The sequence below is a fragment of the Salvia hispanica genome, chromosome 5 (assembly GCF_029641045.1).
Source record: "Salvia hispanica isolate PSC_SH4W2 chromosome 5, Shi_PSC_v1, whole genome shotgun sequence".
NCBI lineage: Eukaryota > Viridiplantae > Streptophyta > Magnoliopsida > Lamiales > Lamiaceae > Salvia > Salvia hispanica.
This window is the reverse complement of record NC_142696.1, coordinates 47840643-47855836: the sequence shown is the minus strand read 5'-3', so window position 1 is coordinate 47855836 and position 15194 is coordinate 47840643. Positions and strand designations below refer to the sequence as shown.

Here is a 15194-nt window from a genome sequence, read left to right as displayed (position 1 = left end):
ATTTGAGGCTACACTGTACGAGAAAGAGGAAATCCCGAGGTCAGCCGAAGAGGCAATGAAGCATAAGAAATGGAGAGAAGCCATGCTTACTGAAATGAAGGCACTTATGAAAAATAATACATGGGTGAAAGGCAGATTACCCGAAGGAGTGAAGACTGTTGGGTGCAGATGGGTATTTACGATTAAAAGAAGGCCGGATGGTACAGTTGAACGGTATAAAGCCCGACTGATGGCAAAAGGATACACTCAGACGTATGGAGTTGACTATGCCGAGACATTCTCGCCCGTGGCTAAAATTAACACCGTGAGAGTCTTATTTTCAATCGCGGCGAACAAGGATTTCTCCACTACACCAGTTCGATGTCACTGATGCATTCTTACATGGAGAGTTACCGAAACCAGTGTACATGGAACCCTCACCCGGGTTCACTGACGAGTTTGGAGCAGGAGAAGTCTGCCGACTTTAGAAGACACTGTATGGGCTGAAATAATCTCCGAGAGCATGGTTTGGAAGATTTACTGAAGTGATGAAGAAGTATGAATACGAACAGAGCAATTCAGACCACACCATGTTCATTAAGAAAAAGGATGGCAAGATCACATGTTTGATTATCTATGTCGACGATATGATCATTACGGGAGATGATGAGGAAGAAATAGCCGAATTGAGAAAAAATCTTTTCCAAGAGTTCGAGATGAAAGACTTGGGGCTACTCAAATACTTCTTGGGAATAGAGGTACTAAGGTCAAAAAAGGGAATCTTCATAAACCAAAGGAAGTATATACTAGACCTATTGGCAGAGATTAGGATGTTTGATTGTAAACCAGTAGATAATCCGATGGTCCAAAACCATGGACTACAAATGAAGGAAGGTGCTAAACAGACAGACAGAGGCCGGTACTAGCGGCTCGTTGGAAAATTGATCTATCTATCTCACACAAGACCAGACATTGCTTACTCGGTTGGTGTGGTGAGTCAATTTATGCATGCACCGCAGGAGGAGCATTGGGAAGCAGTTCTAAGGATCGTTCGATACTTGAAAGGGACCGCGGAATATGGACTCATGTTCGAGAAGCACGGACATTTGGAGATACATGGTTTCACAGATGCTGACTGGGCAGGTAACCCAAATGACAGAAAGTCAACCACATGATACTTCACTTTTGTAGGAGGTAATCTTGTGACATGGAGAAGCAAGAAACAGAAGGTAGTAGCACTCTCCAGTGCCGAAGCAGAATTCAGAGGAATTAAGAGTGGACTGACATAGATACTGTGGCTAAGAAGAGTGATGGCAGAACTAGGCCTTCGGACGACTCATCCGTGTAGACTTTTTTGTGACAACAAGGCAGCCATTAGTATTTCAGAGAATCCGGTTCAGCATGATAGAACAAAACATGTGAGGTAGATTGACACTTCATAAAGGAGAATATTGAAGCAAAGGTGGTGGAGTTGCCTTATGTCAAGTCTGAAGATCAACTAGCTGACATATTGACAAAGGCTGTGAATTCGAAGTCGTTTCGAGAAGTACTGTGCAAGCTAAGTATCGGCAATCCCGTTACATAGCTTGAGGGGAGTGTTAGAAGATATTCCATAGAATCAGGGATTTGATATGGTAGTATATTATGCCTAAAATAGTAGAGTAATTATTGTAATTTAGGTTTACCATACGTAGATATTGTATAGCTTATATAATCATGTAAACTATTCATTCTACATCATCGAATAAGAATTACCGATTCTCCCGACCCTTTGATTCAACACATTTCTTAAAATTGAACCTAGTCAAAACCGGATCATAAGGGCATACTTCTAAAAAGAAATAAAAAAAGACCCAAGACAATACCCCCAATCCATCAATTTAAAAAATAGTTATGAGGTGTAGTGAGTGTAACAAACAGTACTGGATCATATGCAACTTCCGCAGTTCGCGGCAGCCGAAGAAAAGCAGTGGTTTGTTTTTTTCCTTGTCAATGCAATTCATCACTGGTTCATGGAGATTAATTACCAAAATTTGATTCGCCTGATCTTATGTTTATCTATAGGCAAAGGCGGGAACACGACCACAGTTGACCAACTACTTGGATTGGATCCTGTTTCTGAGGTGAGCCCTACTGATTGACTTAATTTACTTGGATCATGCGATTAATTTTGTAATTCCATTGGTGATTATAAGATCTGTTGCTCAACTTTTTACCTTTTGAATTTATGAATTGCTTGAAGGTGAACTTTTGTTTCTAGGAATGTAGAAACCAGATTTTGTTGTAATGCTTAAAGATGTAATAACAGAGTTTGTGTGTTTGTTAAAGATACTTAATTTTGAAGCTGAATGTGTATGCACTCCCTTCGTCTCACATTTGGAGTCACATATAGTTATGGCACGGGTTTTAAGGAATTGGTGGAGTGTGTAATAAATGAAGTGAGTTGGTTGAAAGTGAGTCCTTTTTTGACTTTTTGGTTTTTTATTTTTGTTTTGGATTATTTTAATGTAGATAATGGCATTTTGATGTAATTTTGATGAACAATGGGCAAAATTGTATGACCAAATATGGAAAATTCTAAATGTGACTTTTAAACTGGGACGAACTTTTATGGCAAAATGTGACTCCAAAACTGGGACGGAGGGAGTATTTGATTGTAGTCTCAACTCTCAACAAATTCTGACAGGTAGCAATAGCATAACCAGGAGATGGAATCTGTGAATGAAGGATCACAAACTGTCCAAATAGAGATATTAGTATCTTCATTTGGTAAAAAATTTGATAAGTTGTCCGAAGATCCTTCATTTTCCTATGCAGCATCTATCTATGAAGTTCCTCAGAAACTGCGGAAAGCAAATGAGGGAGCCTATACTCCTCGATTGGTGTCAATTGGTCCATTACATCATGGTCGATGGCAACTTCAAGACATGGAGCCATTCAAACTGAGATTCATGCATAATTTCTTGACTAGATCTAAGGTTGACCTACATACCATAGCCGAATTTGCAGCAAAGGAGGAAAGTTTCGTCCGTGGGTGTTATGAGGGTACAATTACTCTTTCTCCTAATCGACTTGCTGAAGTGATTATGTTGGATGGAATATTCATTGTTGCACTTTTGCTGGATGTCTATTTCATTCAGTTGAGGGATGAGAACGAGACGATATTTGACACTCACTGGGTCATGCAGGACTTGATGCATGATATGTTGTTGCTAGAGAATCAGATGCCTATAAGAATAATGGAGGGCCTTTTGAGTTTTGTGGATCTTTCATCCTTAAATGAAAGTGAAATGGTCATGGTCACCATCTATGATCTTGCTCAGAAATTCTTCAAGATCATTGGTTTTACAAGCAAGGTACCATTGGCAGCACATCATAGTAAGGCTAGACATTTTGTTGAGTTCCTTCTGTTTCTCCATGATCCACCAGAGGGATATGTGAGTTCTTTTGATAAGCGACCGAGAAGGCAAGTAGAGAGCACTGACTTCTGTCAAAATGCGACAGAGCTTGTCAAAGCTGGAGTTGTTCTTCGTAGCAGTGAATCAAATTGGTTACATGAAATTTCTTTTAGTTATGAGGATGGTGTGTTGACCATCCCCGAATTGACAATAGATGCATTGACTGAGCCATTCTTCAAGAATCTAATAGCCTTTGAACACTTGGGCCGTTACGGGTACTTTTCCAAGAAATTTACAAGTTATGTGATGCTCCTGGAGACGTTAATACGCACTCCGGGTGATGTTGATATACTTGTTGAGGTTGGCATCATCGAGAATAGATTTGGTTCAAGTAGACAAGTTGCAGCCCTTTTTAATAATCTGACTCGAGGAATACTGACTGAAGGAGTATATGATTTCTATTTTTATGGCCTATTTATGGAGTTGAAGTATTACAGGAGGAGTTTGTTGAACCCCGGGAAAGGCAGTTTGTATAGATGGAGAATTATACTGAGAGTCATGAGTTACAAATGGAACGAATGGAAATGGATTCTGGGACGCGATTATTTCAGCAATCCTTGGTCCACCTTATCTATTGTTGCTGGATTTTTGTTGCTCGTTCTTACATTAATACAAGCAGTCTGTTCAATTCTCCAGGTATAGTTTCGCACTTTTCAATTATGATTGTATCATGTTTGTATATTGTGTACATTAATTGCTATCCAGTTCTTGATGGTGAATTGCACTATAAACCATAGTGATATTGATGCTTTTTATCTGATGGAAAACTTGTTTAGGTTGCATGATTTCGTCAACTTCCCCGCCCTGTTGCAATCTTCTTCTACCATGGCCAATGATCGAACCGAAGAATGCAGTCCATCGCCACCGCTGCTGCCTCAAAAGCCACATTCAAACCTTTTGGGAAACTTTTTTTCAAAAATTATAATCGTTAGATGTTTATCATTCAGCTGCAACTTGTTAAATACTTTCGCACATCTCTCTGTTTTGGATTTTATGGTCTAGTGTTGTTGTTTATTGAATGATAATTATGATTTGTATATTGTTTGATTTTAAGGTTGAATTTGTTTATTGTTGATATGTTTGCATATCAACATATGTGCGTAGGAAAGACCATCGTGTCTGATTGGGTGATTGATTAATACTATATATTAGGTCTTACTTATGCTGATAGGCAATTTTACATTAGTTGTTGTAATTAAATAGTAATCTATCTGTCCCACGTTACTTGAGACGTTTCTTTTCGACATAAAATTTGAGAAAGTTGTATTTAGTGAGTTAAATAAAGTAGATGAAAGAATAAAGTAAGAGAGATGAGAGAGAGTAAAGTAAAGGAAAGAATAAAGTAGGTATAATTAGATTGTATTGTGTTTTTAGTCTAACATTATGTCTAAAAAAAAAGCCCAACAACTTAACTTCATCAATCCCTATGGCCCGAGCCCGATCCCAAGCCCAAGCCCAAATTTCATCCAAGTTGCTCACATTCATGTTTTGATTCAAAATGGTGAGTCGATCCATTATTTATTAGGACTGTAAATTCGATTTGAAATTGTGAGTAAAATCGATAATGCTCGTAGCAAAAAATTGGCTAGCAACCGACAAGCAGTTCATAATATAATCAACGACAATAAATACAAAAGAAATCAAAAAATAAACAGAGACAAAACGGCCTATCAAAAACGACAAAATACAAGTAGCAGATAAAAAACATAAGTAAATGAGCAACACACATCCCGTACTTTATTCATTATCCTCGTTTATTGATTATAAAATAATTAAGCTCGAGATCAGCTCAATAATTCTTATAATTAGATTATTGACAGAAGAGAGGGAGCTAGGTGAATTTATCGGACATGGAAATGTTTGTAGGTTGAATTTTCTTGGACACTCATTTGAATCCTTCCCCTATCATCCACTTGCCCACACACCAACTCCTTCACCGTCGTCGTGCTTCCGCTGCCCTTGATCCGGCCGCTAGTGGACCCTTCTGCCTGTGAACCCTCGCCCGGATTCTTCCTCCTCCTCTCGTTGTGGCCGGCCAACCTCCTCCGGCAGCTCCTCTTCGCGTCATCAAATTCCGAGAGCTCGTGGAACCTGCACCGTAAATTGAATAAAGAACAAACACCAATAAGTAACATGAGTTTTAATAAAAAGTCATTGAAGTATTGCAAGAGAATAATAAGTCTCCGGTTAAAGGTATTACTATTAGTATTTAAGTGCCAATTTTTTGTTAACGAACTAAAAGACAATAAATAACAATTTTTCACACCGAAGAATGTCACGGGGGGTAAAAGTGACCATGTTTGCTATTTCAACTAGTAAGAAATTCAAATTGTTAACTTTATGGGGGATATAATCATCAATCGATTAAAGTTAAAACATTAGGTAGTCTTGTTAAATGTTACGTGCACTCAATTTTTCTCATTAAATATACCTAAAAACACACAAAAAAAAAATTAAAAAATATCGTGAATGGACAACAATTTGTTACTAAGACAGACCAACTAAATTTATACTATAATCTTAATTAATAAAAATTGGTGAAATGTTGCAATAGTACATGTGACCAATTAGTCCTATTGCATTTCGTTTCAACTTTCAAGTTTGAGACAATTTTTGTTCCCATGTGTTTGTCATAATATCCTGATAAATAATTTACCATTTTGGGATGATCTGCCTCAGTAAAAACATTAATAACCATTTTATTTAAAAGTTGATATAGTATAGTTAGAAACCAATCATACTACTCAAACCTTATCCAATTATTTGTACAAAATATATTAATCAATAATTCTAAGTAAAATATTACTCCATATATTAAGTTTAGTGACACATTTTTTATTTTAGCAAAAATTAATCCTTTCATATCTTATACTCAGTACATTTTTATTTTTATTTTTGGTGCTCAAAAGAAAAGTGTGACAACAAATAAATTTAGTATTGTATATTAGTATAAATTTTAAAAATAAATTTCAAAAATATTAAATCCAAGAAGAGAAGAAAACCTGCTGCATTGCTGGCAGAAGCGCTGGCGGATTCCGGCGACGACGGCGACCTGCGCCTTGGCGTGGTGCTCGCAGACCTTATGGCGGCGGTGGTACACCTTGGCGGTGGCGAGATTAGCGGAGCACTTCTCAGCCTGGCAGCTCTTCATGGAGGCGTCGCCGCCGCCTTTCTTGGCGCCGGCGACCCTCTTCCGCTTCTCCTCGTCGGGCGCCAGCTCATCATCGTCGGAGTCGCCACCGTCTCTCTTCATCATTTTGCTCTCATTCATGATGTTCATGATGAATAAATATACATATATATATATATAGTAGTGATTGATAGTAGTAGTATTGATCAAATGAGGAGATATATTGGGTGGTGGGGTTATGGGAATTTTGAGAGGAAAGGTGGAGATGCTTGAGGACCACAATGTTTTTTCTTTAAAAAAAAAAATTAAATTTCTATAGTTATGTGTGTGTGTGTGTGTGTGAAGTGGAATGTCAAGAACAAGGTATCAATCTCTATTCTTGTGTATGTGGGGAAGCTACATAGTGAGTGAGTACAAAGATCACATCAAAGAAATGGACGTGGGATTACAATCGTCCATGGCGTTGTCATGCTTTTTCTTATTGGTTATAAATTGATAAATCACATGTATGTATACATATATACTATTCTTGAGTATCGATACTAGACTCAATGATAGTACTAGTAAGTATTGTAGAGTACTAGTACATAAAATGATGGATAATGTTCATATAAGCGCATAGATGTGTCACGAGTATCCTTGAACGATTTTAAGGGAACCGGTGGTTTTCAGCCGATTCCGGATTGGAACCGGAACCAGGTGCAAACGATTCAACTGTAATTGTGATCCCGGTTTATTTGGGCTGATTATGGTTTGCCTTCATGTTTAACTGAAACTGGAAGTTCCGCCGATTTCTCATTTTTTTGCACTTCAGACGAGGAGATATTTGTTGGAAAGAAGACAAGAAATAAGAAACAAATTGAAGGTCATTGTAAGTTATATATGAATAAGTACGATATTTAACTTAAATGAGAGTGTTGAAATGGAGACCAGAACCAAGAGCAATCGAGAATAGAATCAAGGTATAGAATCAAGGTGGTATAATTTAAAGTCTGCCAGATAGTTGTCTAGCCATCTAAGTTGGACCAAAGTCAGACCATGAATAATCGTCTACCACACCAAGGCCAGATAGAAATCTGACATAGGCGTTGTTAATCACACCCTGGCAAGGTAGCCACGATTCATCCACCAGACATGGTTTCCTATCTCCTTAGAAATCAAAGGTACAGTTATACGAGCCTATAAAACAAATCATGTTCAAGTAAGGTCGCAAATAGAATCAAGAAGGTAACTTCAGCTGTAAATACCAAGTTAAAGATCTAAGATTAAAGTAGAATGATTGCATTTCATTTTTATTCCTCATTTATAATAGGAATCAATCCTATAAATAGCTGATGTAAAAGATGAAGAAACAAGAACCATTAAGCAATACAAAGCCACATTCTATGCTCCACACTTTGATTTAATATTTTCCCAAATTCTATATCTCAACAATATGTCAATATGACTTTCTTTATTAATCTACAACACTATATTTCAATACATAACATTTTATCATCATCAAGCATAACAATCTTGAGACAGAAATAGATCTAGAGAGAGAACCCTAACAAGGGTGCATGTCTCATCAACACTCATCCACGAATTAAATTCTCACAAAAAAAAGAAAAAAAAAATTAAAGTAACAAAAACAAAAGAGGGATCAAAGTTCTCGTGAGTGGGGGTGGGGCCCTCCACAGTTCAAATAAAGGGCAAAACGTTGGCTTGCACAAAAATTGAAGTTAGGGTTTGTGATTTTGTGTGAAATTCATTGATTTCATAAATGCATTTCCTATTATCCCATTGGCTAGATCTCCTTTGTTCAATCAAAGATCGAAACGTGGTCGATTTCACTATGTTTCGAATGTAGTGATTTACATGTGGTTTCTGTCCTTTCAAAGGTACAACCCTCTCATGCATGCACTAGTGGTGGTGGGGAAGGGGGATAGCATAGCACACTGCATGGGCAGATGAGGCCAACCAATTTTTCAGGGTCTTGGTTGTACCTTGTTATGTTAAGAATTAATCTCATTGGGTCCAAGATGTGTACTTTTTGAGGGTACAACTATTCAATGCTACACATGGTGTTTTTTTTTAATCATCAATAATGGTTCTTTATTTATCGTTTAACTAGTGGCCGACCAATAAATCGGGCGGGGTTGACTGATCCCACCACATTTTATGAGTATGGCTAAAAACTCCATTAATCGGTCTTTGACTTATGATGGCGAAGAGATACTAACATGCCAACATGAGACAAACTCGGACAACCTTCTTTATCCGGCGAGTTTTGACTCCACGACTTTCATTTACTGGATTTGTTACTTCTTTATGACTACGATGATTCAAACCCCAACTTATAATTGATTGGATGAGAAACGTCTTGCCAATTAAATTACACTATCGTCACGCTGCACATAGTGATTGTTTGTTTACTTCTTCTCTCTTTCGATTTCTTGGTTGGATGGATGTGATCATTAGGGTGCATTTATCGATGAAGTTAGAATCATCAATGTCTTTTTGTTGTGTAGCTTGTGAATATTTTAAAGATTCACGTGTTATATTTATTTGTGGTGAGTGTCCAATAATTAATAATGTTTCTATGTTAAAATCATGAACTTATGGTGAGCTCCATAAAATATGGGAATAATTGGTCACGAATTAAGATATTAATATGGGAATAAGAGATAGTGAATTCAGTTGTTTACATTTTCACGAGTTTTATGTTTTTAGCTATTTATATTTATGTGTTTTGGTATTTACATTTTCATGAATTTCAGTCTCTATACTTATTAAGTTGGATTTTATCAGCCCTAATAATTTTTTTAACAGAATTCATAACCTTTCAATCTTTTTGCCCCCGTTCGCCATGCATAAACTGAACCAAAAACTAAGACGAATCTTGTTTGCGTTCTAAAGACTTAAGAAAAGGAATTTGTCCACTTTTCGAGGCGTGGAAACACGTAAGAACTCTTGAGTGGAAAGGTGGAGGAAGGATATGCTTGTACCCATTTCGTACCCGAGAGGTAAAAGTATCCACTGGAAGCTGGAACTGTGCAAGAATCTGTCAAAGATACAAGTTGTTGGAGAAGGAACAACATCAACATGGTAATGGCTGGAGATAGTGATATTGTAAAGTCAACGAGGGATTGATTCATTTTATTAACATAACTGCATAATTTTTCCTGTTTGCAAGATGATTGAAGCCAGACCGGTGAGATGAGGCTTCCCTCGACGACCATACTAATAGTCGATCAAACAAGATAGCAAATCGAGCCATTCGATTAAAATAGATATAGAGAAATAATTGGCTTCTTGCAATTTGATTTCTATAATAGATCAGATGAAGTATTTGTATTGTATTACAATAGCATCACTCTTGTACAAATTAATACAGGATTGTAGGACTGGAGCAACCAACGTCCCACGATCCTAATAAATAATAATGGTTATAGTTCAAGGTGACTTAAACTGCACAACCAATCACCGGTCACCTCATAAAGCATGCTGCTGCACCCGAAGCTTTGCCAGAGGGGACCATCCTTCGTTTCTCCTTCCTATAATCCACACGCAGTTTTGGAGACTTGGGTTTTGTGGTGTCTTTAGTAGACCTGTTGTTTATTCGGTAAATATGATATTAGAAACAGAGCAAAGTAGGAAACAAAAATAATTGATGTCTGAAGAGATGCATACTTCTGTGGTAAGAAAGGGTGGTTGAATTTAGGTACTGGTCTTGCATGAGGAACCATAGTCCTCCTCAACTGTTTCAAGGCCTTCTCCTCCTCCATCTGTGTGTTTTTATGATGAATTAAAATTTTGATTCTAAATAATTATCGAATGACATAAGGTTGAACTTGAATGGACTCTATTAAAATGAATGTTGCTCACCATCCTTGCAGCTTCTGTCTCCTCTCTGTATCTCTTGTAGACCATTTCTGTCTCCTTAATCTGGTAAAAAAACACAACTCTTGGTAAGAATGGTAAAAACACAACTGTTGACAAGGAACTTTGTGCTTATTGAAGAGGGAAAAGGAAAGGAAAGTGACCTTTTTATCAAATTCTGCTCTCTCAACAGCCCTGTTCACGAGGTGTAGATTGAATCCTTGAACCTCTGTGAGGGGCTTTCGCTCCTTCTCCGGGAGTGGAATCGGGTCCCTGATAGTTGACAGATTCGACATAATCAGTTAGAGCCATGATAACAGGGAAACAGAAAGATGTTAATGATTGAAATTATTTTTCGTTTAATTCGTACTCTTTCAAGATAGGATGGGCTTTGAATCTTCTCCTCTCAGCTTCTTCCATTTCCATCCTCATCCTTTCCTCCATTTCTCTCTGCATCTCCTGTTCATGCCTCACCAAACTTTCCAATTCGAATGGCTCTGGTTTCGTACATGGCTTTGCCTCTGGCTTTGGCGGAATCTGCAACAGAGAAAATTACATGTCAAGATCATCAACGAAGTAAAGATAACGGTTTAGGGTTGTGTAAGGATATGTAGATTCATACCACAGGAAAATCAGTTGTGTAAGGATACGGATGAGCTCTAGGTATCCTAGCCCTCTCCTCTTCTAACTGTTTCTGCATGAGTTCTGCAGCTATCCTTCGCTCTTTCTCTGCCCCTCTTTCCTGATCGAACGAAGGAAAAACATGAGTCGAAGTAGGAAAAAATACCGGTGAATTCATATTTATACGGAGAAGTTGTTTCATACCTCTGTGTGGAGATGGAATGGGTTTGGTGTAGTGTTTCTAGTGAGAGGCTTCTCACGTTGAGATTCTGAACATATTGAAAGCTGAAAGGAGTAGAAAAGGATTCAGTATTTAGCTACATAACTAACAAAAGAGACTTCGGAAAACATGTTCTGCTCCTACCTTGTCGAAGAGATCAACCACAGAAGTTGGTGGAGGGATCCTTTTATCTATGGCAAAATTAAATTCCTGAGGAATGGTAACTTGCTTCTTCATGTTGCAGAACATTCCCATCTCCCCTTTGCTTTCAAATATCTGAACAATCGAAAATCGAAAATTTATTAAATAACGGTGGTTAAGCAAAAAAAGACAACATTCTAACAGAAAAATTTCACCAGAAGGTCATGAATTTACCTTTCTATTCAATGGTCTAGCCTTGAAATGTGAAATATTTTCAAGCTCCTCTTTCTCCAACTCCTCGGAACTCTTGATCTTGGGAGGACGTGCTCGGAGAGATGTTTGAAGAGCAGGTGACCTCGGGGCAGTAAGGTGACGTGGTTTCCATAGATGACTCTGCATAAAAAACAAGGGTGCATGTATGCTGAGTTTCAATGCCTTGTGGAAACAAGTCAACGAATTAGCTAAACGTCTGAGAGCATGAACTGAGTTTCTATACCTCTGTTGGTTCAACCGAAGCCACAGAGGATGTTTCTGCATTCTGAGTGGCCCTTGACATTGTTTCTAGACGGAATTCCTGTTAAAATAAAGACATTGTTTCATATACTATGCTTGAATAATATTCCACTTTTTCGGACTTGCACTGATAAGAGACATTAATCTACCTTGAACTCCGGAAGCTGTGGTGTGCTTCTTGGCAATGGCGGTAAAGTTGCAGCCTCAAAGATCTACAAGATAAAACAGATTAGGAAGGATGAACACTCACGTCTAAAATTTGTTTCAAAGATTTTCTGTTAAAATTGATGATTTTTCTACCTTTTTGTTTAGTGGACGAGCCTTGAACTTGGGAAGCTTAGCCATCATCTCTTCCTCGATTTCTGCTGAGCTTTTGATTTTAACAGAACGCACGCGCTGAGATGTTTCAAATTCAGGTGTTTTAGGCCTTGTGAGCACAAGCTTATGCCTCCTCTGCGTTGCTCCAGCAGCATCGCTCTGAGAAAGAGAGCAGCTGCTACGCATCGAAGGCATCTCTCTCGTCCCTGATTGGAATTTCTTCATCATTTCCGCCATAGAAACAAATGGTGCTACTGGTTCTCGGACATACATCTACACGAAGAATATGATTAAATCAGCATCCCAATAACGACATTCGATGTGAAGAACAAAGTAATACACTTGAATTAATGTAGACAGGCACCATACCTTTCTATCTTCTTTACAAGTTTTAGCAGTTGCAGGGCAGAAGGTGGAGGTGCTGCTGCTAACAATTCCAGTTCTTGTTTTGTGAGAAAGGTTTGAAGGTTTGTTAACTCCAAGAATCTGAAAAACCATATGTTAAAAATGTGAAAATTTGAAAACCATGAAGAAACTCCGGTATAAGCACTATATCTACCTGTCGAGATTTTCCTCCATCCAGCTTTTGCTTCTTTATGGCAGGGTTTTCATGGGCAAAGCTGGGAGTTCCAACAATGTTCTTATTACCGTCCCTGAACGAAATTACCATTTCTTAGTTCATGGTGATAGATGATTAACTAGTGAAAAAAAAGCTACTAAAAGAAACAATTCACACCTCCTAACACTAGCAGGTTTAGCACTCTTGGCTTGTGATTTTGGCAACTGTTTCTTTGAATTGACCGCAGAAGGATTTTTCAGCATACTAGCAATCTTTTTTGCTGTCTGAAGCTTCCTATCATCCCTCTGCTTTTGTGGTGCTGGAGTGCAGTAAATCTCCGGTCCTAATACCACCAACGACTCGTTTCATATGTGATGCAAGAAAAAAGGCCACATTGGTAACTCATGGGAAAAAAAGGAGACTAACCTTGTCCAGCAACTTCTTTAGGGACAGAGGAGGAGGATACCGGGCCGCTGCCTTTAGCAATGCTGAGAAATCGGAACCGGAAATTTCATTGCTCGTTAGACTATGTAAGAGGCTACCAACATTAGAAGAACAGGTGAGCAAGAAATGAACCTACTTCTGCTTTTCCTGAGAGCATGAGCTTTCTGTATCAGGTGTCTTCTCCGTTGTTTCAGCTGAAATCACCTTCACTTTATCTCTGTAATGTAGGAAAAAATTGAGTCTCTTCCTCCGAAGAGATATAACAGCAACAAGACACAGTAATTAAATGTTACTAACAGTGTCTGGTTCAGTGATTTTGGAGCTGGTTCTTGAGCAGAATTCGATGCATTTTCAGATGATTTCGGTGGCTGAAACAAGTAGAGACATTTTACATCTATCACATACATCCATCATCACATTGATAAGATAAGGAAGCCACAGACATGATAAAAAGAAATTCCACCTTCTGAATTTGCTCATCCTCATTGAAATTGCAAAGAATCTGTTGAACAGTTCTGGTAGATCTGATTCTAGGCATAAACGCTGCAAATCCAAAAATAATGCTATATATGAATCCTCACTCACATTCACAAATTTCCAGAAACACTAATCGCCAAGCCACTGAAGGACATTGCAAAACACCAAAACACCAATTGATTCAAGAAATTCAAAAGATAAAATGATTATTTCAAAAAACCCTAATCTCTCCCCCTCTCTCCAATTGAGAAATCACAGAATGCAAACCCTAGAACTCCAGAAACGCCCAATTCTCATAAAAAATAATGCAACGAGCTCTAATAAATCGTGAAAACTGTAATCAGCATACAATTCGAGATATTCTCTGTGAAATTTGGGGGAAAACAAAAATTAGCATCCAATTAAGCAAAAAGAGGGGAAATCGGACGCACGAGAAGGGGCGTAAGCGAGGGCGCTCTCGAACCACAGCTCCGCCCTGCGAAGCTCCTCAACAGTCTCCTCCGCCATGAAATCATGAAATCGCGGCGCCGAGAACTCATACGCCTCGTCGACCACGAACAGATTGCTCGACTCCTCCACCGCTGCCATGTTCAATCGGGAATAATCGATCGATTAACCACCTGCCCCGGCAATTCGCAGGAAGAGAGAGAAATGTGGCGCTGTATATACGATCGGTGACGAAGAAAATGGCGCTGCGTTGCGTTGTTTAGAGAGAGAGAAGAGGGAAGGATATTAACGGTCGAATTTTGTGTAACGGTCGAAATTTTGAAAAAGGGGGAATATGGAGGTGGTGACCGTTTTCATGGAAACAAAATTAATTCTAAAATTAAACGTTTAATTATGGTGTATTTTCAATGTATTTTGAATCATTTCAGACTAAATGGTGTATGAATGAATGATTTGTTTACCTGAAATTATTATTGTGAGTAAAAATATACTCCTACGATAAAATTACAAATCAAATTCATGTAAAATTATTGTGATTTATTTTATTTAAATTTTATTTATTATTATTTAATTATTTTTAAGTGGATTCCATTTTAGAGCAGTGAGTTGGATGGTATATGACGTATGATAAATTTTTTTTGATTAAATGTAATTAAAAATGAAACTGTTTAGGTAATATTTTTACTCCTAAATCTCGGATAATTTTGCAGTTTAGTGTGCATTTTTTCCCTTAATCAGGAAAAAATTTTAAGGTAACTTTAATCACATCTGTTTTATTTTTAATGGGCCAGGTCAATCCAATCTAGCTCATTACTGAAGAAATTCAAGCTTAATTTTCCATAAAAAGTTTGGATCAGTTCTAATCTAATCTAATCCATTTGGTAAGTAGATGTGATTAGACCAAGGTAGTGGACAGTATTTATTTTATGCATTTCTCGAATTTCTCATATATTTTTAAATATTTTAATTAAATGTTACGTACTATAAATTATACAAGTAGCATATAAAGAGCTTCATCTTTTTCTG

The 15194-nt window shown here is 37.8% G+C and overlaps 3 protein-coding genes and 1 non-coding gene across 5 annotated transcripts; 1 reads left to right on the top strand and 3 right to left on the bottom strand.

The window, feature by feature from the left end:
• Nucleotides 1-1850: 1850 nt before the first annotated feature.
• LOC125190735 (UPF0481 protein At3g47200-like) lies at nucleotides 1851-4524 on the top strand. Of its 2 annotated transcripts, XM_048088115.2 has the most exons (4): nucleotides 1851-1951; nucleotides 2044-2102; nucleotides 2666-4073; nucleotides 4214-4524. In XM_048088115.2, the coding sequence occupies exons 3-4, from the start codon at nucleotides 2688-2690 to the stop codon at nucleotides 4220-4222; spliced, it is 1395 nt and encodes a 464-aa protein (XP_047944072.1). In that variant the 5' UTR covers nucleotides 1851-1951; nucleotides 2044-2102; nucleotides 2666-2687; the 3' UTR covers nucleotides 4223-4524. The 2 variants fall into 2 exon arrangements, with proteins under 2 accessions (XP_047944072.1, XP_088914761.1); XM_089058635.1 differs by lacking the exon at nucleotides 4214-4524 and having other exon boundaries at nucleotides 2666-4079.
• Nucleotides 4525-5018: 494 nt separating this feature from the next.
• On the bottom strand, nucleotides 5019-6807 carry LOC125190637 (squamosa promoter-binding-like protein 4). The gene is made up of 2 exons (XM_048087988.2): nucleotides 6440-6807; nucleotides 5019-5528 (listed from the first exon to the last, which is right to left on the bottom strand). Exons 1-2 carry the CDS (start codon nucleotides 6715-6717, stop codon nucleotides 5279-5281), a joined length of 528 nt encoding a protein of 175 aa, XP_047943945.1. The 5' UTR covers nucleotides 6718-6807; the 3' UTR covers nucleotides 5019-5278.
• A 749-nt stretch (nucleotides 6808-7556) lies between these two features.
• On the bottom strand, nucleotides 7557-7778 carry LOC125191462 (small nucleolar RNA U3). Its single transcript, XR_007171144.1, has one exon. It is a non-coding gene; the product is annotated as a small nucleolar RNA U3 (small nucleolar RNA).
• A 2080-nt stretch (nucleotides 7779-9858) lies between these two features.
• On the bottom strand, nucleotides 9859-14451 carry LOC125187335 (protein TPX2-like). The gene is made up of 20 exons (XM_048083902.2): nucleotides 14153-14451; nucleotides 13708-13787; nucleotides 13542-13612; nucleotides 13381-13461; nucleotides 13227-13288; nucleotides 12978-13143; nucleotides 12801-12894; nucleotides 12611-12727; nucleotides 12224-12514; nucleotides 12073-12135; nucleotides 11907-11984; nucleotides 11645-11803; nucleotides 11414-11545; nucleotides 11254-11334; nucleotides 11051-11170; nucleotides 10799-10965; nucleotides 10593-10701; nucleotides 10435-10494; nucleotides 10240-10334; nucleotides 9859-10157 (listed from the first exon to the last, which is right to left on the bottom strand). The coding sequence occupies exons 1-20, from the start codon at nucleotides 14307-14309 to the stop codon at nucleotides 10037-10039; spliced, it is 2304 nt and encodes a 767-aa protein (XP_047939859.1). The 5' UTR covers nucleotides 14310-14451; the 3' UTR covers nucleotides 9859-10036.
• Nucleotides 14452-15194: the final 743 nt, after the last annotated feature.

Bases quoted from the DNA above. Each gene is read 5' to 3' on its own strand.
- LOC125187335 (XM_048083902.2), bottom strand. From the start codon at position 14,309: ATGGCAGCGGTGGAGGAGTCGAGCAATCTGTTCGTGGTCGACGAGGCG. The intron at 12,895-12,977 runs GTGTGAATTGTT...AATTTCGTTCAG, and splicing joins AAACCTGCTAGTGTTAGGAG to GGACGGTAATAAGAACATTG. The intron at 10,966-11,050 runs GTATGAATCTAC...TCTCTGTTGCAG, and splicing joins ACACAACTGATTTTCCTGTG to ATTCCGCCAAAGCCAGAGGC.
- LOC125190735 (XM_048088115.2), top strand. From the start codon at position 2,688: ATGGAATCTGTGAATGAAGGATCACAAACTGTCCAAATAGAGATATTA.
- LOC125190637 (XM_048087988.2), bottom strand. From the start codon at position 6,717: ATGAACATCATGAATGAGAGCAAAATGATGAAGAGAGACGGTGGCGAC. The intron at 5,529-6,439 runs GTTTTCTTCTCT...TTTACGGTGCAG, and splicing joins TTCTGCCAGCAATGCAGCAG to GTTCCACGAGCTCTCGGAAT.